General features: G+C 53.1%; 2 protein-coding genes across 6 annotated transcripts in view; one reads left to right on the plus strand and one right to left on the minus strand.

The window, feature by feature from the left end:
- The window catches only part of DDX31 (DEAD-box helicase 31), a 142,887-nt gene that overhangs the window by 69,839 nt on the left and 48,007 nt on the right, over positions 1–25,041 (plus strand). For 2 of the 5 annotated variants that reach the window (XM_055270582.2, XM_055270583.2), the window contains one exon: positions 6,309–8,413. The exons of the other annotated variants lie outside the window; for them this stretch is intronic. In XM_055270582.2, coding sequence (XP_055126557.1) covers positions 6,309–6,555 — 247 coding nt within the window. In that variant the 3' untranslated portion in view covers positions 6,556–8,413. Of the gene's footprint in view, positions 1–6,308; positions 8,414–25,041 lie in introns of those variants that run through there. 5 annotated transcript variants of the gene reach the window in all.
- Positions 11,163–19,636, minus strand: BARHL1 (BarH like homeobox 1). The gene is made up of 3 exons (XM_055270597.2): positions 18,217–19,636; positions 13,881–14,103; positions 11,163–12,190 (listed from the first exon to the last, which is right to left on the minus strand). Exons 1-3 carry the CDS (start codon positions 18,680–18,682, stop codon positions 11,896–11,898), a joined length of 984 nt encoding a protein of 327 aa, XP_055126572.1. The 5' UTR covers positions 18,683–19,636; the 3' UTR covers positions 11,163–11,895.

The raw sequence follows: 25,041 nt of genomic DNA on the forward strand, positions 1-25,041 counted from the left end.
ACTGTCCACTGGGCAGAGCTGGGATTCGAACCCAGACCTCTGGTTTCAGGTTGAAACTTGCCAACTAAATCCCTGCCCATTTGCATATGTGAAATGTATGCCACCCTACCTTCTAATGGCAAGACCTGACATCTGTCATAGTTCAAGCTCACCTTGCCAGCGTAGGCCCATCCCTTTGGTCTCCTAGACTGTTGTTATTTTGTCAGCCAGTGTATTAGCTGTTCCTGCAGACGTGGTAGATATGCCTCATGATTTCATCCAGTTCACCCACAGTGTCAAACAGGACAGGCCCAGGGGACTGCGCTCTGGGGTGTGGGGCTGGGATTCTGCCCCAAGCTGGTCCCTCTCAGTATTTTCAGTGTAATCATAACAGTTCCAAGCACAACTCACTGCTGCCATGTTCACCCTGTATTCTCCATCTTAACAGTAATTCATAAGGCTTTCACAGAGAATTAAAATGTGTTGAGCTCTCTAACGCACTGTAGGCTGTTTTACCTTTATACTGGCCATGTGCCTGTGCATAGGTCCTTTCTGATGTACCGGGAAACGAAGCTTGGAGAAAGCTGCTGTGACTCTACAAGGTCATCAGCTAGGCGAGTGGCAGAACTGGAATTCCAACCAAGGTCATCAAATTCTGGTCTTCTGCCCGTCCCCAGCACTGCCACCTGCCATCTGAAGTTCCTGCTTATGTTCTGACAGAACTTCCTAAGAGTTTTGGTCACCCGAGCTAAATAGTCTCAAAGTTCCCATCCATTTCTGGGGCTTTGGTTAAGCCCTTCATTTTCAAACATCGGCCATATCTAAATATGATCTCTCCTCTTTCCCATCGTGTGCATGGCCTTCCAGGCAGCAAGTGCGCTGGACCATCCGTGGTTTTTCTTAGTTGCCTGTGATCTGCACTGCCTGCCACTGTGCGTGTCCTTGGCCCAGGGCTCAGAGTTTTGAGCTTCACTAGATCTTGATCTTTGGCACGAAGCTGAAGTCCACTCTTCACCAGCCTCTATGTCCACAGAACCCTTCCTGGGAATGCTGCTGTGATTCCCATGATTCCCACTGCCACAGCAGGACTCAGCTGTAGCCGAGTGTCTTCTGGGGCTCTGGTAGTTTTACAAAAGCTAGACTTGATTGGATCCTAAGAAATCACAAAGAAGGCATCCCTAAAACAGCTGGTCTGCCAGCATACTTCTCTACCAGAACAGAACCCAGAGGTTGAAAGAGTCTTGATACAGTTCCTTTTCCTCACTGACCGTAAAAGGTAGGGTAGCATCCTCCCTGGGTCGGCCCACGCCAAGGTGAAGTTGTCATGGCATCCCACACCAGCTTATTCTTTCCCTCAGCTCCTCCGTATACAAACATACAGAGGGTTCGCTTGTCACATTCCCCTGGAGTTGCCTGTTACCCTCACTGTGACCTGAGAGCCACCAAAACCCTACCCAGACATTGCCGCCTTTTTGTCATCCATAGAGTCAGGCACAAGTGTAGAGACTTAGTCAGTCCCAGGCCACATGAAGTCCTTGCGGTCTCCTGTGTTCATTGAGAGCCCAGGCTTTTCTTCCCATCTGGGAGACTTGCGTCATCAGCAGAGACCTTCAGAGCCTAGCCATGGCCCTGGAACGTGTGCTTATAAGCAGCCTCTTTCAGATTAGAGGAGTGCACTTGACCAGTCCTCAGTCTGTCTGAAGAAGCCCTGTCTGTCTATCTGTCTATGTTTTAATTGTACTACACCCTCGCAAAATCAAACCAACTCAAAGCCAAAAGGCAGAGAGGTTTCTGATGAGTAGAAATTAAAATACTCTGGCCTTTCACTATAGGACAAAATTCTACCATTTGCTTTTGTTTTCCCTTAGAGTGAATATACTGTTATTTTCTAATTATAGAAATAATGCATGCCCATTGTAAAACTACAGGACATAGGGAAAAGCTCAAAAATTACCCATAAGCCTACATTCAGGTTAACCCTGATACATTTCCTATATCCTTCAGACTTTGCATGTATACATACAGGCATACAGATTTATGTATATTAAAAACATTTTATGCCAGGAACTTGCCCCTTGTTTTGAAAACTGTAGCATGGTGGCAGACTGCTATGGTTCAACTCTGTGAAGTCAGATTTCCTGAGTTCAGATTCCAGCTCTTGCATTACTGGGTTTTGGCCCTGGACAAATGACCTAATCTCTCTGTGCCTCGGTTTCCTTACCAGGAAGTGGGGATACTAGTAGTACCTGTTTCAGGTGGTGGTTGGAAAAGTGAGTAAGTTAAATGCCTATGTCGTGTAGTCGGTTTGGATGGCTTTGATTTGACCTGTTTTACATTTAAATCCATTAACAACCCAAGTAATTGGTATTCTCTTAAATGTTTTCATCTATTTGTAGAGCCCACTAAGGGCGCCATTGTGGTCATCACTGCTCTTCAAACAGAGCCTGCAGGAGGTGCTCTAGGGGAGCATTTCAAGACCTCGGGGAAAAGATTTATTGTTCAGTGACCGTCGTGGGTAACTGGATAACTCTTAGGAAGAAACAGTTCATTTTTCTATTAATCAAAATAAAATGTAGTTGGAATTAAAACAGTAGCAAGCTAGATGAAAATATACTTTAATATTTTTTAGATCCTAGGATGAAGACTTTCCCAAACATGACCCTAAAGCCATAAAACATGAAAGAAACTATTGATCGCCTTAACAGTACATAAATAAAATTTAAACCTCTGTCCTATAAAAGAATGCCATTAACAAAAGCCTGAATTAGAATGGCTTTTTGCCTAGAAAGATCATTCTGAGAATTTAATGATAAAGTTAGGAAAAGGCCCTGTGATCTCCCTTCTCCAGTGGTCATTGTAACAGGGTATATTGATTTACTAATTAGGCTGTGATTTCACCTTATTGGCGGTGCAAGTGGCATCTGCCTGTCCTGCTGAGTAATCCAGCCTGGTAACTGGGGGGGGGTTATTCAGCCTTCACTACAAGGGAGTTCCCTGTGGTTAGATAAACTGATCTGTTGCTTGGTAACTATAGGATTACTATGGTGGATGTTCAGGAAGGCCATTGGAGAGGGGTGCGGGTATTTGGAGGGCAAGGAGGGCGAGAAAGTTGGCAGGTTCCTGGGAGCACTGCAGCTTGGCAGAGGAGAAATTGAGCGCCCATCGCATGCTTGGGTTTAGAGCAGTTCGTCTTCCCATCTGTACTTCGCCTTTTCAGCATTGGGCCTTGGAACAAAGGAAAAGGAGACAGGGAGCTGGCCAAGGGATGAATGGGTTTTGTTGAGGTGGCTGTCATGACAGCAGGTGAAACCCCTGCAGGGTTGGCCTGAGCTTCTCCCACCTAAGGAGGAGGTCTGGGCTGGAAAATGCCACCCTCTGCCTGCTTGCTGACCACCAGAATCTCTGAGTGAGTGGACTGCTGGCTTTGCATCCCACGTCAAAAGGACATTGACTAACATCATGAAATAGCCAGGAAAGGTGGTGATGATAACTGAAGGCAAGTACGACCCATCTCCAAAACGTGCTTTCGAACGGCCTCCTCTTCCACCACATGAGCTCTCCTGTTCCTACTCAGTGGCGCAATGTACGCACTAGTGGTTGCCTTCCTCCACCCCACAGTGTTTGTGAAGGGACAGGTCTGGAGGAGCTGTAGAAGTGGCCCTGGTGGTGTTTGGGTGTCTGCCTGTTGTGTAGGCTACATTTGTGGGTGTGGGCTTCTGCTCTGTTGGGTGGATGGCAGCCTGGGAGCACGGGCGCACTGCCTGAGCACTGGTGCCTGGAAGATGCTCCCGCAGCCCGCACCGCTTCTGTAGGCAATTAGTGTATCAGTCACTCCAGTAAGATGCTGGTTCTTTATTTTGCCTTAGCGGTAGCAGGAGCCATCGTTGAAGTGCTGGAGCTTATGCTGGGGAGAATATTTTGACTGAAATTTTGCATATTTTGAAACTTAGGTTGTTACATTTAAAATTATACACACTGTGAACCTGGCTTCAAACAAGAGGGAAGAAAAAGCATTCCTTCCTGTCAGACCCTTTTCACTCTGTCACATAACCTGACTAAAAATAAACTATAGGCACAGGAACTGGCAGCCTTCAGTTTGGAACAAGTTGAGTGCGCCCAACCGCAGGCCCTGTCTCCCGCCACTTCCCAACCACAGGTCAGCCCCCAGCAGCTTGGACCTCCTCCAGGGATGCTGGTGCACATGGTCTGCATGGGACGGGTGACCCATGATGAGACTCGCTGCTCTTTGGGAAGTGGTAGATGCTCTCAGAAGAGCCCTGGCCCAGCTGTCAGGGGCCGTAGCACCAGTCCTGGCTCCTGTGTGGCTCTGGGGGAGGTGTCTGGCATCTCCAGACCTCAATTTCCTAATGTTTAACTGTGACTGCGGTCCACATGCCAACCACCAGCTACCCCCTTATATGTCTTGATTTTTTCTAATCCTCACACCTGTGAGTGCCATTCTCAGTGAGGAAACTGACGCACAGAGCCTGAGTCGCTCATTCCGTGTCCTCAGCTGATGAGTGATAGTCAAGTTCCAACCCTAGCTTCTCCCTCCTCCGCCCCGCAGCTCTGCTGTCTCCCCTCACCACTCCCTACTCAGTCGCCTGGCTTCTACCCCACTGTCCTGCTGAAGTAGTCCTTAGGACCACAGAGGACCCCTCCCATCACATCTCACCATTTTCCACCCTTTGTCCAGCTGAGTCCTCCTGCCCCGCCTGACCTGGCAAATCGTTCTCTGCCCTGAGTTTGCCTCTTGGCTTCTCCACTTACCAGCCGTGTGGTCCTGGGGCAGTTACCTTCCTTGAGTCTTTGTGTCCTTGTCTGTAAATGAGGATAATAACCGTACCTACCTTGTTGAGTGAGGATTGTAAGAGATTGTGTATGTGAATCATTTCCCACAGACCCCAGGAAGTCTTCCCTGTATACTTCTAATCTTCTCACTACATCCTGCCCTGATGTGCCCACCCCATAAACTCCTGGCCCTTAAATGTTATCTCTTCATTGTCCCCTTGTTTCAGATCTTCTTTTCCTGCAGAGTTTGGCTTGAATGTGTCTTCCTGTATGTTGCAATAGAAAACACCATTGTATGACTGTCACCCTGTCCTCTGGGGTGTGATTAGAAACAGGTATTATTGCTGTAGCTAGGTTATAATGGGTTTCTACAAGCTTTCACAGTCAGGTTAATAACACAGTATTAGTCTTATTTCTAATTCTTGGGTTTTAAAGGCATTGTTACATCTATTTTGACCACAATTTCAGTTCAGTTTATTCTCTGATTACAGCAAAGAAAATGCCCTAAATGTAGTAGCAGAACGTAACGTGTGTCTTTGTGAGAACTCCATGACACTGTAGTGTCCTAAGACATTGCCGTTTTGGTATTGAAGGAGTTGCCAGCAAGGAAGTGTGGATTTATTGGTAATTGTTTTATTGTTGTTGGTTTGGTTAAAATCCTGTCTTAAGAAACATTGTTTTACTCTTCAGTTTTCATAATCATTCTTCTTATGTATGATTGAACATCTACAAATTTCCTCCTCTGATCTTCCGATCAAATGGTAAAATTGCCATCTTTTCAGAACAGTTATCAGGATTCGATGTCGGAAATTGATTTTTCAACCTTTGGCATTTTCTGAGTGGCTTAGGGTAGGGAGAGACCTCCCTCTAACACCCGGGTTTGTGTGGGCTGCAGAAAGCTGCTGGTCTAATCCTAGATGCAGACATTGACCAGGCTGTGCCCTGGGTTTGGGTTTTGTAGGGTCAGAAATATGTTTAAGAGTTTTTTCCGTTCATAAAGAGCTATGTGGCTGTCATCCCAGCCTTCACTCTGGGACTCTGGAGGGCTGCGTAGAACTTGCTGGACTCTGCTCCCGCAGGGCTGAGTCCTGAAGCCCTCAGGAGCCCATGAGGAGGCCAGTTGCTTTAAGCTGCTTAGGGGTTACTGGGAAGCTGCCGCAAGCTTTCACTGCTTCATGTTGTTGAGTGTGACGGTGGGTTTTTCCCTGTCCTTTGGCAAACTGCTGTATCATACACCTCATTTGCCATCAGAGCATGAGGGTGTATAGTTCTTTTTTTCCCCATGAAAACAACACAGAACAAAGCCTCACTTTTAAAAATGCCGTGATATTTTGCCACCGTTATGAAAATCTGTCAGCGCCGTATCTAATCTTCTGGTGCATAGAATATCAAAACAAGTACCATTGAAGGGATTGTACTTCTGTTAATACAAAAATGTCAGCTTCACAGTCTCAGAAGCAGCTGCTATCAGCCTCTTTCCAAATGGGAAAGAAAAATAATAAAGTTTCTTTTCCCTCTCTGCTGTTACTGTTCTTCAGACCTGACCTTCATAAGAAGACCCAGAGTAAACACAGCCTCGCTGAAATCCTGCGTTCGGAATACTCAAGCGGCATGGAGGCCGACGTCGCCAAGGTCAAAAAGCAAAACGCACCTGGAGAGCCTGGTGGCAGGCCCCTGCTGCACAGTCTGCAGCCAACACCCTGCTTTGGCCGTGGGAAAACATTAAAATGGAGAAAAACCCAAAAAGGTTTACAGCGGGACAGCCAGACTTCCCAGAAAGTTTAAAATCTCTCTGGGTCTTTGAGTGGATTCTGGAAGCCCTGGGTGGCAGTGGATTGATGTCCTGTTCTTGTCAGAGGAGGCTTGTGAAAAATAACTGCTGCCTTTGCCTGAATACTACATCCCCAAGAATCAGAGGGGCCACAGCCCTTCTCCTCCGTGGGAGGCCTTGGAGCCTGATAGAAATCAGTGGTGTGGGGCACCGTAGAGACTAGCCAGCTCCCGACGGAAGGGGTCTGTGTCTTGTATTGATCCCATCAGTGCCCGGCACTCCCTTCACCCAGGTGCTGACGTGCCGGGGTTGAGCTGGCACTCCGGGACGTGATGTAAGAACATCCTGCACGTCAGCCTGGAACGGGGTTGATTGCTGCCGTTAACTGTGTTCTGAAGTTTCACAGCTTGACTTCAGCCTACCTATCAGTGCATACATTGGCATCAATTTTGTGAATTAGGGTGTTAAAAACTGGAATTGAATTTGTACAAAAAGAGAAGAAAATATATTTATCACTAATTATTTTCTTAATGTAGGAATGTACCGTTAAAAAAGACCAAAAGTTTTTGGTCTGGGTCAAAAAATACGAACGTGTTTTCAGGCTCATGGTCCCTCTTATTTTCTTCTGGAAACACGAGATTGCATTTACTTGCATTGCTCCCTCTTTCATGTCCACTGAAAACTCACTCTCTCAGGGCTAATTGATTTACTGTTGGCTTTTTATTATTTGCCTTTGAAGTCAAAAGGCACCAGTAGCCCAAGCTTTTTTTCCCCATCGAATCCTGTCTTGTCTTCAAGAAAGGTCTGGGGGTCTTTGTATTGTGACCCAGGCCACGGCTGCCTGCCGCCGCCCCTGCATCGTGTTTTCTGGGAGGTTTGAAAGAGGCCCCCTAGAGCATATTGATTTCCCAATAAATGTAATATTTGGGCACTTGCAGAGGGGTCCACAAGAGAAAGGGTTGGAGGCCTCCACACCTGTGGGCACCACTCCTGTCCTCTCCCCTGTGTCTTGCCTTCTCAGTTTCCTTCTCCTCTGCAGTGACTGTGCCGCCCTCTGTGGTTTCCCCCGGACCAGTGTTGAGGCACCACTTCAGTAGATCCCCCCAGATCCATGAAAGGTCTAGGTTGCCACGAGAGGGTGGTGAGAGTTGGCAAGGTGGGCCTTCCTGCAGGGACCACGGGGGGTCAGCATCCTCGCCTCCATTCTAGACACAGGTGAATGTCAGTGGGCACCCACACCTACAGTGACTGCAGTGTGAGGGCGAGAGGAGCCTAGTGAGACTGGACCCTCTGCAGGTGGAAAAATAGGACCTTCTCAGAGTTGGCTGTCACATACAAATTAACAGGGACTGTGGGTGCAGTTTCTAACAATAATAATTAAAAAACAACAACCCTGGGGCACATGTCAGCCTGGCTTTGGGCAAATCTGCCACCTTTCTTTTATTTCGGTGTGTAATGGTTCACATGATTTGGATGAGAAAAGGAGGGATCAAACTTTTATAGACAAAACCCAGCTGTGTGAAAAACAGGATTAATGCCAGTGATTGGGGATGATCAAAGAGAAACCTTACTTTTTCTCCCCCTAGTACTCATTCCACTAAAGGGCGAATTGGCAGAGTTCTGCCTCCCTGGGGGGAAAGAGAAGTGCTAGAATCATGCAACGTGTGAGTGATGATAATTCCAAGATCAAAACTTACACACTTAATATGCTAACTCTTACGGTGAGGGTTTCTTGCCATAGATGCTATGTGGGTCTGTTTCTAAGTAGAATCAATATATTACCCCAGTTAATAAAGAAACATGGATTTAGCAGATTTAAGGTTAATATTGTTTAAATTTAAATAACCTTAAAATAAATCTCTTTCTCTTTTATTATGGCTCTTGACAGATTATACATTTCAGGCATCAATTAGGCAAAGCTTTAGCCTAATTCCACTGTACATATTCTAATTTTTGTGTGTATGTTTAATCATGCCTCTTTTTAAAATTTCCCAAACTTACTCATGTCTCTATATCATAAGCCTGGTTCCCATATTTAGAGTCACACAGAATTTGGACATTTAATGGAATGTTGCAGCCCAAAAGCATTTCCCCCAAGTGGGCTTGTAGAATGTTTTTTTGGAAACCAGAATATCCTCATGTTTGCCACAGCCTTAGCAGTTGGCGGGCCTCATTCTCACCCACTGGAAGGGCAGAGAGATGAAGTCAGTGCTGATGTGCAGACAGCCCCTTCCACTCTAGAGAAGCAACGAGCCAACCAAATCTCAGTAAAGGACTTTTTTTTTTTTTTTTTTTTTTAACAAAGCCCAGTGGGTTATTTTTATTTTTTTCTTTTCCCCCTGGAGTGAAGGGAGGAGAACTTTAGGGAAGAGGGGAGTAAATGAGACCTTTCGGAGCAGGTATCTCCCAAAATGCCAGGGGCCTCCCCGCTTAGCCCTTCAGCCCTTCAGGCCACAGTCAGTGGAAGCCATTAAAATCCCGGCATTGCTTCGTAGAGGCGCAAGTTGAAGGCTTTTCCACTGGAGAAGTTGCCCTGCTTGAAAAGGCTTCTTAACTGGTCTTGTTAAACCTCCCCCTTGACCATTAGACATTATCTCTTAATCTGCTCCACGCTAGGAAGAATCCGGAGCCAGGCCTGTCGGTGTGGGGGCAGTGGGGCACCCTGAAAATCAGCTCAGGTTCTCAACTTGCCCCAGTCCTCAATTTCCCTTGCGACCAAGGGCCAGCAGGGAGCTCTAAACTTCTTTTCAACTTTGTTGCCCCCTCCCTGTTGAGTCGGCGTTTATGAGGGGGGATGGGTCAGTGGCGGAGCGGGGGAAGATGGCTTCTCAGCCCTCTCCTATTGTCAGGCCTGTTGGGGTCCCACATTCATTCTTTTTTTCTTACACGAGAGCTCGCCCAACCTCAGGGTTGGGAACAGAAACCAATTTAGCCTTCTGAGTGGATGGAAGGCAGGAGCCCACCTCACTGCAAAGGTTGTGAAGTTATTATTACAGATGGGATGTGCAGGACAATTTAAAATATTCTAATTATAAACTTGTAGGGAAGCCTTGTTCTTCATTAATGTAAGATATGAAATCGCCTCTGAGGTACAAGGACAATTACATAGTTGAGAATGTGTCTGTGGTTTGCGCTGCCACTGTGTAAATGTGAGGGTGGTTGCTACCGTCTATCTCCTTCACTTTCACAAAATGAAAAGCACACCAGTGCAAGTTGTCCTTTGATAGATTTTTAATATGATTTTAAAGAGTTTTGTTTGGTCTCATTCTTATTCAATGAGATTAATTTAAAGCACTTATCCCCTGGGTTTAAGTCAATCCATGTAGGATTTGGGCAGGGTTTGTTGCATGGGGGGTTTTGTTTGCAGGAGGCTATGAGAGACTCCTTTCCCACTTCATTAACCCTGAGTTGGGGACAGTCTCTCCTCACCCCCACCAGAGCCAGAGCTGGGGATTTACCAGCCCCCATTCACATGCAAAAGAACTCCAAAGCCGAGGGGCTCCTTGACTTAATTAGCTGCTGTGCATTTTGCAAAATTAGAATAATACCCTCGCCATCCTAGGAAAGAAAGCTGCTGTGCGAGGGTGTTGGGGGGCAGGGAGGAAACAGTAGCGGAGCTGGCTGTGGGTCTGGTTTTCGAGAGGGGTTGTAGTCTGAACACAGCCCCCGTCTTCAGAGAAACCCTGCCCCCAACCTAGAGGGGCCACGGCTTGCCGGCCCCCAAAACTTCCCAGCGCTGAGGGTTAGCGAGCTGCAGGTGGTGTGTGGGAGGGGAGCACCTGCGCTCACCTCCCCAGAGAGGGAGCAGTCTCAGGTGACCGTGGCCCTTTGAACGTGAACTGGAAGCCTCGAGTCTGACTCGGGACTTAAACCCCTCTCCCCTGAGATGCTAGAGCTGCGGTCTGGGGCAGCCAGAAGAGATGGGGCAGACGCTGGGATTTGGCTCCCCTCTGGGTCTCATTTCCAACCTCCTCCCGGGGTAAAGGGGAGGTGAGGAGATGTGAGAGTGGGGGTTTACCCGATGTGGCGTCTGGTTCGCAGCGAAGGCGCGCGGAGTCCTGCGTGGTGCGGGAGGCCCGGAGGCCGGGGCCGCCTTGGCGCCCGCGAGCGTCGGGAGCCCGAGCGCGGCCGGACGCTGGGTGGAGGGTGGGAGTGATGGGGGGAGCAGCCTCGGAGCCCATCTGTCGGCCCGCGCCCGGCGGGCCGGTCACCAGCTGCCGGGGCCCTTGTCGCGGCCAGATGAGTCGGCTCGGCGAGGGCCCCGCAGCCCGGCCCGCAGCCGACCGAGGCCCCGCGCTGACCCCCGCCGGTTCCGGCACGGACCCCCGCCCCGGCCCTCGGGACCGTCTGGGAGCCGCGAGGAACCAGATGGAGACAGAGGAGGAGGAGGGGAAAAACGGGCTGGTCTCGCTGTAGAGATGGGAAGACTGAGGCCAGGGAGGGGAGACCCCGGCCCCAGCGAGTCCCGTCGGGGCCCCCGCGCAAGTCCACAGCACCGGGGAAGAGAAGGGGGACAAAAAATGTTTCGTTATTGAGGATGGAAGGAAACCGAGTCCCCAGGAGAGGGATGGGAGAGGGATTGAGTGCGGACCGAGCGACGCGAGCGCGGACAGGCGCCTGGTCATTTGTAAGAAGTTTTTTATTTCGACATTTAAAAAAGAGAGAACCCGAGAGGCCTGGCTGCCCCTGGACCGGGGCTGAGGCTGGGGGCTGGGGTCGGGGTGGGTGGGCAAGCCCCCTCGGCCCCTTCCTGCCCCGCCTGGGAGTGGGGAGGGCACAGGCCACAGACTCACTAATCCACGGACACGGTCACGGGCTCATGGGTCACGAATAAATAACTTCATATACACTTTGCACACGGTATGTACAGCTCAGCCGCTGGCCTAGGCGCTCGAGGGGTAGGGAGACGGGGCTCCGCACTCCCCTTCTCTCCCTGGCAGGGGCGCGGGGAGAGGGGCTGTTCTCCACCTGGAGCGTAGAAGGGGCGTGGGAGAGAGCGAAGCCTGGGAATCAGCCGCACCCGCTCCTGGGGAGAAAGGGGCGCCTAGGGGAGCCGGCAGAGGCTGGGAGTGGGGAGAGGGCAGAGACGCGTATGTACACCCGGCGGGTGGGGATGGCTCCCGGACAGAGCGGCCGCGAGAGAGGACCCCGAGGGGGGCTGGGGAGACGCAGTCCGGGGTCCGGGCCTCAGTGGACTTGGCATTTGGTCCTTCGGGGGGCACTGGGCTGGGGCGCCAGGGAGGGCCGGGCAGGGCCCCCTCCCGGGAAAGGGCGTCGAACCCGCGCCCTCAGAAAGGCGGGCAGAAGGGGCCACGCCGAGCCCGCGGGAGGAGGCCCTGGAGCCGGCGGGCGCCTCACCGAGGCTGGGCGGCGCGCGGGAGGACGCCGGCCAGCGGGGGCAGCGGCGGGGGCGGCTCGCTGGCGCCCTGGAGTCCGTGGATGAGGATGCGGGGCACCAGAGGTCTCTGGAGAGCAGGTGGCGGCGCGCTGGGGCCGCGGTACAGGTAGAGTGCCGCGCCGGGGTCCAGGTTGGAAACCAGACTCTGCGGGTAGAAATAAGGCGACGGGAACATCCGCTGGAGCGCTGAGTAATTGCCTGCCTCCGCCAGCAGCTCCAACCCGACGGCCGTCTGTCGCTTCCATTTAGTCCTGGGGGCCGAAATAAACGCGTATGGGGGGATCAGGGATCAGGGCTAGGGCATCCAGCGACCCCAGCCCCTCCCCACTGCTTGGCCCAGAGAGCCTGCAGGGAGGCCAAGAGCGATCGTACTCATTTGTTAATAAATAACCGAGTGCCAGGCACCATCGCACGCCTTACATGCATCCTCTCCTTTTATCTTCCACCGGCCTTCCGTGGCTCTTACCCCATTTTACAGAGAGGAAAACTGAGGTCTGGGCCGGTTTTCAAAAAGGAGCCCGGGTTTTAAGCCCTGCTGTCTGACCCCAAAGCCCGGCTCTAACTGCGCCTTACCCTGCCCAGGAGATCGCAGAACGAACCCTTGGAGCTGGGTAGGGGGGCTCCTCCCTGCACGTGCCTCTTTATGAAGGTGGGATCACCCTGGAGAGGCCTGAGGGGATGGGGGTGTGCTCTGGTCAGGGAAGGGAATGCGACTGATTTCTCTGCAGGCTGGCCGGACTGCAAGCTAGCAGAAGCGAGCAGGCCTGAAATGGCAACCGGAGAGGACGCGCTCCCGGCTCGCATGCCCTGCCGGCTGGAGCAGGCTGCACCTGCCGTCCTCCAGAGCTCACACTGCGAGCCCTGCGGACTGTCTGGCCTCAAAGGCCAGAGGCCTTGGCCAGCCAGCGGCCTGGGGTTTGGAGAAGGCAGGCCTGGACCCTAGGCTCACCTGCCAGGTGAGGCTAGGCGGACCAGCCAGGGTCCCACTAAGGTGGGCTCAGCCACACCAGCCCTGTTTCCCTCCCTGAATTATTCATCATCATCATAATTGTGTAATTACTGTAACAGGCCTTAATTATTGATGCCCGGAGCAGTAATCAGTATTTATTATTAATGGGGCGATGTGTTCTGAGGCTTGTTTATGAAAAGCACCATTCCTGCCTCTGCTAAGAGCATGCGAGTGACTGTGGGGCTGAGTGTGAGTGCGTGTGTGACTGCAAGTTGTTTCGATGTGTCAGTGTGTCGCTATTTGGGTTGAGTGTGTGGATGCCTGTGTGTTTTGTACGTGTGCATCTAAGTCTGGTGAGTGTGTTCGGGAGGGAAATTAGGAAACGGGTTCAAGTCCAGTGCCTCAACACCAACTTCCCAGTCACCCTGTCCCCAAGGAACAAGGGCTTGGCCAGTTCCCCGCCCCCCCCACCCCAGGTTTTGGGACCGGAAAGGCTGGGGAGGCCTGAAGAGCCTCACAGAAACTGAGGCCCCTGTGGCAGCTTCCCAGTCTGGGCCAGGTTTCAACACCCCAAGGGCCACTGCCTGGCTGTCCTCTTCACAGACTTCCTGGGCATCAAGACTGTCACCCCTCCAAGGACCTGGGGCTTCCAAGACCGAGGCTGGTTCAGGTGGGGGCTCCAGGCAGACCTCTCCCCACTCCGGCTGAGCTAGGGCAGGACTTGGATCTTCAGTGGCCTATGTGTCTGTCCACCCATCCGGGGGAGGGCTGACTGGACGCTGGACACCAAGTCTAGTCTCATCTCTGTCCCTCACTGTGGGGATTTTGGGCAAGGCCTTCTCCCCTTAGGGACTCAGTTTCCCACTTTTACAGAATAGGGGAGTCTCTGGGGCCCTCCCTTAGCACCAACCTGTAGACTCCTGGCCCCCTCCAGGAGCTGTGCGGAAAAGGGAAGTTCCCTTTCTCCCTCTACCCCGGCAGCTGGGCCTCACCTGCGGTTCTGGTACCAGGTCTTGACCTGCGTGTCGGTGAGGTTGAGCGAGGCGGCGAGCTCCATGCGGTCCTGCACGCTCAGGTACTTCTGCCGCTCGAAGCTGCGCTCCAGCTGCGCCAGCTGATGGTCGGTGAAGGCCGTGCGCGCCTTGCGTGGCTTTTTCAGGCGCACCGGGGGACTGTCCCTGGAGCTGGAGATCTCGCGGTCGCCCTCCTCCTTCACTGCGGACACAGCGGCATGTCAGGGCCCGGCCTCGCAGCCGCCGCCGGTGCCCTCCCGCTCCTGCCCGTGGCGTTTGTGTAACCTCGGCTTCCGACAGCAGTGGTTCCGCGACACCCAAGCTCGCGGGGGCTGCTCTCAGACGGGACCTCTGGGGCAAGGGGGAGGAACAGGGAAGGGAACAGGACAAGAACCCTGAGGGGAACAGGACGGCGGCGGGAGCGCCCGAGGCCGAGAACCCCCGGGCAGCTCCGGGGAGAAAGAACCCGAAGCTGGCGAGAACTCCAGTCCCTGCTCCGCGCTCGGCGCTCTGCCCGCGCTCCCTGGAGGGATAAACAGAGCCGCGACGATGGAACCGGACCCAGCCTGCCAGAGTAGGGGAGGGGACCCAGGGTTTCTGGCGGAGTGAGCTCCGCGTCTGGGCCCCAATTTCTCCGGCTGCGTCCGTGACATGAAGGGAGGAAGCTGAAGGCTGGGGTCTGGGGAAAGAAACCTGCGTGGAGGGACAAAAACCTGCTCTCCCCGGAGCCACTCTTTGTCCTGAAGGACAGATCATTGTGCCCCGCCTGGCGTTGCCCCTATATGAAAACGAATTCGTAGTAGTCATTTCTCCCGACACTCGCTACCTACACAGGGCGCTGCGCGGAAGGCGCCAGGTCTGCGAGCGCCTAGCACTTGGAGAAATAAGCGACTCTGCCACTCGCTTGCCCCTTGGGCGCAGCGCACGTTGCCTAGGTCTGTGTTTCGTTGTCATTGCATTGCCCACTAACGATGGCTCCTGCTACACCTGCGTGGCATCTTGTGTTTACACCCCACGGTCGGGACAGAATTGCACCGGGGGCCCAGCTCCTGAGGTCGAAGGATAGACCTGGCACAGGTAGTTTCTTTATCCCAGACACTTTCGTTCGGCTTGGACTGCGCAGAAAACACTTAATCGAACAAGCTCAATGCTCACCCTCCTTCTCCCTCTAAAGCGATTATATAACCAACTAGACCACTTCCCCAAAATTGGCGGCGCAGATTGGGGCTTTCCCCCAACCTACTCCCTTTTTTCTGTGTTTTCTTTTATGGTGGAGTTTCATTGTGCGTGGCGTTTGCAGTGACAGGGTTCAGCTGAATGCAAGGTGATTTCTCTCTGTAGGAAACAATAATCCGGTTAATTGAGCCACTAGGGATCGAGACTTTTCAACTGAAAAGGCAGCACTTCGCTGCAAGGAGGGCCTGGCATCCAGCCTGGTGAGCCAGGAGAGCGCAGAGGAGAAACGGCAGCCGGCTAAGGCTTTCCACCTGCCTCCTCCAGGCTGGCACCAGGCTCTCCCTGCCCTGTGGGCTCCCCATATTTGGGCATGGCCACCTTCAGGGGAAGGGGATGTGTTGGCATGGAGGGACTTGAGTTCTGTCTGTGCAGACAGATAGTTTAAATAAGTTTGAGGAAACGATCATCCAGATCTCAAACTTGATATCGTAGAACTCTTACTTTTTGACCAAATTGCCTGGGCTACTTAATGAAAATCCCCCGCTTCACAGGGACGAGGTCTGCGTTGGAGATCGGGAGGTGTTGAGTTTGTGGTGTTGGGAAGAATGGGTTGGCTACTGGGGCTTTTCTTCTGTTCCCCCTCCAGCGTGGGCTGGAGCCTTTGAATTCAGGTTCTGTGCCCGCTCTGCCTTGATCTCCTCCTGGATAGGCTCAGCCCAGGGGGTACTGGCTTCCCAGACTCTGGTTCTAGAGGCTACATCTCAGTATCCCTGAGTTCCAGGCCCATTCACCGACCCTGCCTTCTGGGAACAAAACTCTGGTTTGGGTTCTCCCTGGACCTTGGATCCAGCCGCTAGTGTCGCCGACCGCCTTACTTCAAAGCCGAGTTTTGGCTTCTTTAAATATTATCAAATAAATATTGTTTGAAGAGCATTTGATAGCAGAAACTTGGGATGAGGCTGACCTTCCCCTATGCCCTCCTTGGAGGAAATGACTCAGCTTGGAAGGTGGCTGGAGAGTAGACCAGCTTAAATGCTCCACGGACTGGCTCACGGTGTCTGTTTCTCAGCTCTGAAAAAGTCCCCTCCACGTTTGAGAAACGCTCCAGACAAGGCCTCGCTGCCTGGCCCTGCTCCTTTTTTCACTAGGGGCAAAGGCAGCAACACCTGGGGTGGGGGTTGGACAAGACCTTCTACCCCCTTCGCTCCAAACCTATTTAAGCGATATGTAGACAGCCGGCCCTCGTCACCTCCCGATCAGATATCCTCAGAGACAGGAGAAGAAAATTGATATTCTAATTATCTTAAACGAAACCTGTCCTCAAAATCCTTCCTGGGGGCAAAGAAATAAAAGGAGGCAAGGGCCTAACTGTGTCACCATCGCCAGTTCCAGCCATTAGCATGGGCGGTGGAAGATTCGTGCTCTTTGCTCTAACTAAAGCGGGGCCGTTCTAGTTGCAAATGGTAAATAATAACGTGATGTTATGAATATATATTTACATTGACTTCCCCCTTCTTCCTCCTCTCCCTTCTCCATGCCAGTCTCTCTCCAGCGCAAGTTTTCTTTGCCTCTCTAAACAGGCCCCCCGGGGGGAGGAGCAAGGGCCACTGGGCCCAGGTGCCGGCCTGTGGGCACCCGCATGCCTCTGGATCTCCTCCTGGCCGCTCCGTTAAACCTGCCTACTTTCCAGGCATGGTCGGCACAGCCTGGCTGAAGGAGGCTTGGCCATTTGTGTGGGGGAAAGCAAGAAAATGGGATGTGCAGTCGGACTGATGAATTTCGGTTTGGAGTCAGGACATATCCACAAACGAATTCTTGGTTGGGAGGAGAGTATTAAATGAGCCTTCCTAAAATTTTGGGAAGACTTGGTCCAAATAGGGACCAGGAGATATGGCGCTGGGGGTGGGGTAGGGGTGTTGGGGTAGGGGGCAAGACAATAAAGAAGTTGCCCTTGCAGGGAAATTTTGTCTCTTGAAAAGATTTCTGGGAATCAGTTATGTGCTTGAAAGAGCTCTGAACAGCCTCTGCCCGCTCCCAGTATTCTGCTAGATGGGTCGTGGGGCTGTCTCCCATGAAGCCCTCATACTCCTCTTCACCTTCTGCCCCTTGACTTCTTCCTTAGAAAGACCTTTGTGCCTCTGACTTTGAAAAACAGCTAAAGTCAAGGTAATGGCTGGGGGTCAGAAACAAAATTAGGGAATTCTTTTTTTTTCTTCTTCCCTTTCCCTTCCTTCCTTCCTTCCTTCCTTCCTTCCTTCCTTCCTTCCTTCCCTCCTTCCTTCTCCCTTTCCTTTTAACCCTGATCTCATCTCCTTGGTTAAGATGGGATGAAAATGGAACAAACAACAACAAAGATTCATAGAGGTAAAAAGAAAAGTGGAGGGGCAACAATCCCAGTGTAGCGGGAGAAAACGCTGGTTACTCAGGAATCCCTGGAACTTGCATAAAGCCTGGAGTTGGTTGCTCAAGTCACTTAAAATCAAATTCAATGAGAGCCGTTGGGGGGTGGGTGCAGGGTACTGCCCTCTCCGCTAGCCCCCTGACCTGCTCCTAGGCAGCTTCCTGGCTGAGGTTTCTGCTTTGAAGTGAGTGCCTCTTTTCATGACTCGCAGAATCCGGATCACACTGGGCCCATTGGGAGGAAAAGCCCTGTTTCTCTTTCTGTCTGGAAATGTAGATTAAAAGGCAGAAAACTCTGACTGTTCTCAGGGCTCCAGCTGAAATTTTTCTGCTATATTTTCACTCTATAAAGCAGAACTCTTTGAGTCTTCCATTGCTTCTGCACAGTTTCTTCCTAGAGAGCCACTGGCCTGATTGGGACCTGCTCCTGTCCACCAGCACTGCTGGAAGGGCAGGGGTCCCAGTCGAAGTTAAGAAAGTTTGCTTTGTGCATTTTGGGGAAATCTCCCCTCGGGCACACAGTATCCCTCCCCTGCCCACACTGTCTCCACCAGACTCTTTGTTACTCAAAGGCATAACCACAGGCCTGGCTGAAATGTTCTGGGGAGAACCACTGCTCAACCTGAGCCCTGGGGGAGCCCCAGGTGAGCGAGTGCTTGTCCCGCCATGTGTACTCCTTTTAAATGTCAGTTTTTAGATACATAGCATCCCCCCAAGTTTTCACCTTCTGCTTTCTTACCTTTATACTCAGAGTCCGATGAGGCGTTGCTGCCACTTTTGTCCAGCTTGTCTCTAAAGTCCTCCCCGGCCTTGGCCGCAAGGCGGCCCCCAGGCTCAGGGGCTGCCGGCTGCCCGCTGCTAGAGTAGGGTGCACAGGCCGCGAGTGGTTTGCAGTCGGCAAGGATGTCCCTGATCAGAAAGGAGGAGGTGACCGTGCGCGACTGGGCCGGGGCTGAGAGCTGCCCGGGCTGCAGGTGGGAGTCCAAACCTGGGCCGGATGCCCCGCCAGGCCGTGGGGTGCCCGTCTCCAGACAGTCCCTTCCTGGAGAGGTTGGCGAAGAGCAGTCGCTGCTGCTCTCTGAACGTGGACTCAGCTCCAGGGGCGAACGGCAGTCCCCGAGCAAGGGGTCCCCCTTGGGAAGGGCGGGGCTGCCCGCGCGGTGGGAGAGAATGGAGTCGATCCCAAAGCCATTGGAGCCTTCCATAGCCAAGCTGCGACCTGTCCTCCCCAAAAGCTCCCCACCCACCCCCAACCCCAGCCGCCGCTGCCCCTGCCCCTAGCTGCGGGCTGGCATGGGGAAGGCGGGCAGGGAGCCTGCGGGCACCTTGGACGGAGTTCAGCCTTGGGGGAGCCCGGGAGCTCTGGGCCAACCTCCTCTGCGCATTAGATCCAAAAGGGCTCAGTGCGTCTTCTGCAGCATCGCGCCGAGCCGCCGAGTCGAGGGGGGGTGGTGGGAGTGTCAGGGAGGAATGGGAGGGAGGGCGCGCCAAGTTGGGGAGAGCAAAGGGGGAGACGGACGGCCCGAGGACCCCCTTGGCACAGAAGAAACGCGAGGATGTTGGAATCTAAATAAAGAATGGCGTTTTAAAAATCCAAACCGCACGCTTCTTCCAGGCAAGTGGTGGCTGAGGGTGGCCAGGTCAGCACCGCGGATAGCTGCGGGCCCGGGCCGCGCTAGCAGCGGGCGGAAAGGTGCGCACCTGGCGGCATCAGCACCGCGGAGAGCGGCGGCGGCTGCCCGCGGCTCATGACGCTCTACCTGGCCGGGGAAGTCCTCTCTCTGCGCCCTCGCCGCTTCGGGGGCCCGTCAGCACCGTGGACAGCGCCTCCCGGCTCCTCGGCGGCAGCTCTCTGCCGGTCCGCGCGCGCCTTCTCCTCCCCCCCTTCCTTTAAAAAATGAACTTGTGTCACTTTTACTTTGGGTCTGGGGTTTTTTTTTTGTTTCTTTTTTTTCGTTGTGTTGTGTGTGTTTTTTTTTTAAGGGGACTCGCCCACGTGTCCCCGGAGTGATGACGCTGATTGGCTCTGGCCGATTTTGGGGGTGATGTCACGGCTCGGCAAGCCGCTGCCCGATTCCCTTTCAGTTTGATTAAAAGAGACACTGAATTAATTACAGCACAGACCCAACTGTTTACCGGCGATTTCCACACGGTTTGCTTTCATTAGGCCGGTGACGAAGCTCCTAATGAGGGTGATTAGCCAAGGGGGGTACGGCTGGAGGGGAGGGGGCCGAGCCGACTGCCGCTGCGGTGGGCTGGGATGTGCGCTGGGCTTTTTTTTTTTTTTTTTTTTTTTTAGCGTTCCCCGACCCTTTCCCACAGTTATTCAAATTATTCGTCGGCAGGTCTGTCGTAGATCCTTTTTCTTCCCCCGTTTTTCTTCCTCCAGCAGCAGAAAGGGACTAAACCCAGCGGAGAAAGAAGTGTGGTGTGTGTGTGTGTGTGTGTGCGCGCGCGCGCGTCGAGAACTCCTTTTCTAGTGTGGGGAAGAAAATTCAAGTTATGTTGTTTGCGGCATTTCTGTTGGGCTCTCGGTGTTTCCCATGTAGGACAATCTGCAGTTCTGTCTCTCTGGCCTCTTGGGACCCTGTGGGCCTGGCGGGGGTGGGGAAAGCCAGGTGTCTTCCCTGGAAGTGACGAGACCGATGGCTTCACTTCAGGGCAAGGTTGGAGGACTTGGGAAGATCTTGTCTGGGGCGTTAGGGAGACCTCGAGAAATCCGTGTGGCTCAAGAGAGGCAGCTCAAGGGACAAAGAAGGCAGTAACCCGCCCACCCCCCGCTGATGGCCTCTCCCATGGGCACCTCCTGGGGGGCCAGTGCTGTTGTACCTCTGAACAGGACCCACGCAAGTGCTTCCGAGTGCCAGTGTAGACGCCTGCTAACGGCTTCTTACTCCACGTAGAGCCAGAGCGCGTCCAGGAATGCATTTTCAAGGCAACCCTGGAAACGTGGCCTTTTCATTGTGAATCATGCGCCCCTTCGCCCTTCCCACCCCGTCACGGGCTCCAGTCCAGCGCCTTTCTAGGGTCAGCCCCCGGCGTTGGGGCCCAGGACCGCGGGCAGATCCGAAGTGTGTCCCGGGCCTGGATCCTCTCTGCACAGCCCCAGGGATCGCAACCCGGGTCTGCGGCGGAAAGGGCGGACACAGCGGAGCCCAAACGCCTTCATCGAGGCGGGACGGGTCAGAGGCGTCCTTTTACCCCCGCAGGCTCGGGAAGCCAGGCCTTTCCAGCCCGGCCCGCACGCCCCTGCCACCACCCCCAGCCCCCAGTAAACTATCCCGGCTCCTACGTCGGGCTCAGCGACCGAGACCGCAGCAAATCGTGAGGCACCCGCATGCCCTCCAAACGCAAAATTCTCCCGGGGGCAGCCTGGCGTGGTCGGGAGGAGCAAAAACGTTCTCCTCCCTCGGGCTAGGTCGGCGGTGGCCCCGCGCCCGGCTCCCGGCGTTCTCCCCCTGTGCCCGCCGGCAGATTGGAAGCGGCCCCGCCGCCGGCCGGGCTGGGGGTGAGGACGGGCGGCTCCCGGGGGACAGTGGCCCGGCTCGGCTGCAAGCTGTCGGGGAGGCGGGAGGGCGGGGGCCCAGGCTCTGGATCAGCGGCGGCCGCTGCAGTGGGCACCTCCCGCGGCGGGCCGGGCCGGCAGCTCATTTCAGTTTGGTGGATGGGGAGGGAGCCATAAATCACGAGGAGAGCCGGCTGCCCTGGCTCTTCCAGGCCAGTCCCCAGCCTGGCCTTGCTCCTGCTCTGGGCGTCTCTGGAGACCTCACTTCCCTCCCCATCACCCACTCCTCCCCTGTTTCCCAGGCCTGTGCCCGCATCCCCTGAGGAATCTCATCTTCCTCGGAGCACCGAGATCCTCACTTAGATCGACGGCGAGCCCCCTCCACCCCACAACCCGCCTGTTAGCCACGGCGATGCCCCTGGCCAAGCATCCGCGGGACCGCCTGGTCCCCAGAGCGTCCGCATCCTCCTCTGTCCTCCTGTGCCCAGGGCAGGTCCCGAGCCGCCCCTCCCCAGGGTGACAAGCAGCTGGCAACGCCAGGGCCTTTTCTGGCCTTTGGCTCTTGGGTTGGGGGTTTGGATCCCGGACCCAGCGAAAGCGAAGCTTGGGAGCGAGGGGAGCTGCGATCGATTGAGAGCGGCCGGGAGTGAGGGTGGCTCCAGCCTCTCCCGGTGGGAAAGAACAGCAAAGCCGGACCTCCTGCCGCCTCAGCCGGTTTTGCCGGGCTTTTTGGAGCCCAAGAATATTAGCGGGTTGTCAGTACACTATCATTAGTATTGAGTTACCGCCGTCTATTTTCATCTAAAATGTGCTGTGCGATTTATTTCGTTTGAAATTTACTCTAGGATTTAGCCCTCTCTCAATAACATCGTTTTATTTCGATCTGGGGATTTCCAGCTCCATGCAGGTACCTCCTCCTCTGATTTTCCCATTATCGGTGTGGGTCTTGCATCTCACCCTGTCCACTGCGGAAGAGATTTTTGGGCGCTCACCTGAGCTCTCGTTTAGCTGGGAATTTACTCAGCGTCCAGAGGGCCCTGAGTCCACCCTACTTTTCCACCTTTGGGAAAGAGGCTTGGTTGGTCGCGTGGGGTATCAGGGCTTCCAGGTCCAAAGGAGCTGAGGGTGAGCCTCGGCAATATGCCCAACTTCTCTGAGCCCCTGTTCACACAGCAGGAGGCAGGCCCCTCTCCCCAGCCCCAGGTCCCACCCTCAGCAATTCTTGGCCCCCTCCCCAAGGGCCTGGCAGGGGTGCATTGGGGGCCTCAAAAAAAAATTAGTGTGATGAAGGTGCATCAAGGGCCGGGGTCCCCAGGATCATTCAGTCTTAACCAAGAGCCAGAACTGCCACCCCAGTGTCCAAGTTCTGTGTTCTCTATGCTCTCTTTTCAGGACCCCAACTCCTCCCATCCCCCAGCTTCCCACTTCGTCTTGAAATCTCTTGCTTCCAATTCCAGTCCTTGCCTGCCCAGTCCTTTGGTGTTGCTTTCTTTTAGGCCTTTAGCCTCTTGATGGACTCAGAGCCCTAGCAGGTCCAAGACCTCCCACCCACACCCACAGAGCTGACCACAGTTGCTCTTCTCCAGGGACAGGGCAGGCGGGTGCATGAAGAAGCCCCCAGAAGGCTCTGGCGCTGCCCACACTCTGGACAACCCATCTCTCTTGCCCAGACCTCGGCTTTCCCTTGGGTACAAAGGCATTAACATTGGAACATGGCAGTGAGAGACGAGGGTGGGAGGGTCTCCCTGCGCATTCAGAAGCCACCTGGCTGTAGAATCCATGTCCTTCTTCACTACCTGGGGCTCTTGGCTTGGGTTTGGCTTTGGGTAAGGAATGACTTGGGTGAGCCTGAGACCCTGGCTAGGTCATGGCTCTTAGCAACTTTCTCCTAGCCCCACCTCCTTCTCCACGTAACACCTCTCAGCCCTGGAGCTAGTGAATGGGCTATTTCTGCTGGTTTTGCTCACTGAGGTCCCCGGGCAGAGTCACACAGAGCAATCTGCCCAAAGCTTTTTGAGAATGATCCCAAAGTGGTCTTTCCTCCTTTATGAATGGTGGCTTAAATGCAGGGCTCCTACTAGAGCTGTTCAAGCTTCTGAATAGCTGGGTCTAGTGGTAGCATATGGGCTGGGGGTGTTGAGGACACACTCAGAATTGGTCAGACTTGAGTTCAAATTCTCTAGACTCTAGAATCCAGGGCTGGGACTAAGGTAAAGGAGATGAGGCAGGTCACATAAGATGTTATTTAAAATGTTATTTTACCCATCATGAATTTTTACATTTTGATTTTTAAAATGTATTAAAATATCATTGGTTTTGGTTCCTGAGTTTTTTTGGCACCTCTTAGATTTTGCCCCTTGTGTGAGTGCCTCGCCCGTCTCATCCTAGTCCAGGATGCACTCTGTGACCTTCAGTAAATCGCTGTCTTTCTTTTTTTAAAGCAAGTCACTTTCTGAGCTGTTTTTTCTTCCAGCTGTAACGTGGGGATATTGTTGCCCTCTTCACGTGGTTCATATGAGGAATCTTGGCACTTGGCTGCAGGCTTGAAGAATAGCAATTATGTAATTCATAGTACAACTGCTGTTAATAATAGCTAGAACCTTTTTCCTCTGGCAGGTTTGAGCCCTCAGGCTTGTCTTCTCAACCCTCTCTAGAAAAGTCAGCACCCACCTTTACCCCGGGTCTTCCTACCAAAACCAGTTTTTAAGGTGAAGTGAGCAGAGGATTCGAATGATACAGGCCAGGCCTGGGTGCCATCTCTCTGCTCTGCAAACAGTTGAGTTGGAAAAGGATTTGGGCAATTTGTGGGCCTCAAGGTCATGCCGTTCTTGTGTGTTTTTTTTTTTTTTGTTGTTGTTGTTGTTGTTGTTTGTTTTAGCTTAAAACCTCATAGAGCTCCTGAAACCAGGAAAAGAATATATTTTTCCTTTTCCTCTTTTTATCCTTCCCTCTCTCCCTCCCTCCCTTCTTTCCTTTCTCCTCTCCTCCCTCCTTCCCTTCCTTCCTCTCTTCCTCCCCTCCTCCCTTTCTCCCTTCCTTCCCATTGGCTCCTCCTCCCTCCCTTCCTGCCCCTTCCCTCCCTTTCTTCCTTCCTCTCTTCCTCTCTCTTCTCCCTCTCACTCTCCTTTTCTTCCTGTTTCCCTCCCCACTCCCTCCCTCCCTGTTTCTTCTTTCCTTTCTTCTTCCCTCCCTTCCTTTTTCTCTCCCTCCATTCTTTCCTTCTTCCTTCCCTTCCTCTCTCCATCCCTCCCCTCCCCTTCCTTCCTTCCTTCCTTCCTTCCTTCCTTCCTTCCTTCCTTCCTAGCATACCCTCCATCCTGTGCATCATGCCAGATACTGGTGAGAGTCATGGAGAGTGAGACAGAGCTGACCCACATGAATGGAGCCCACAGAATGCATTAGTGCCCATGGATCTAAATCTCCTTCATAGATAATCTCCAATAAGTTACTGGCATTCAATTCTAGGAACCTGCATAAAAAGCCAACCTAGTTTTATTTTTCCTTAATGATGATTTTAAGCATCAAACCGTTTCCCAAGTAAAAATAAGTACAGCAAAAAGAATGATTGGGTTCATATGGATAAATGCAAGAGAAGGTGCTTGGTTGGAGACACAGACCTGTCTGGCTGCCATTGGGGGCGCACCTCAGCAGCTAGGCTGGGATCAGCTTGCTGCTGCAGAGACGTGCCTTCCCTGGACTTCTAAATCTGTGGTTTAGTTGGGGCACTGGGATAGATAAATTAAAAGCCAAACCAACTCTGTGTGGATCCAGGGACCTCCCTGGGGACTAGAATTGGATCTGTGGCCTATGAGCAGTGCTTCCAGGAGCCCCTGGCTAGGCAGGCAGCAGACATGGCTGGCCTCATGGTAGCTCATGGCTACCATTCCTCCACAACAGTGAGACTCCAGAACCACATTCTTTCTTCTGGCCAAGGAAATTGTTAATTGTATGGTTATATCTTAGAGAGAGAGACAGAATGAATGAAGTTTGGGCTCTAAAAATCTGGCCATGGACTGAAGCCAGTAGGGGTCAGTGTGGGAGGAGAGCTGGACCTTTCAT

The sequence above is a fragment of the Symphalangus syndactylus genome, chromosome 3 (genome assembly GCF_028878055.3).
Source record: "Symphalangus syndactylus isolate Jambi chromosome 3, NHGRI_mSymSyn1-v2.1_pri, whole genome shotgun sequence".
NCBI lineage: Eukaryota > Metazoa > Chordata > Mammalia > Primates > Hylobatidae > Symphalangus > Symphalangus syndactylus.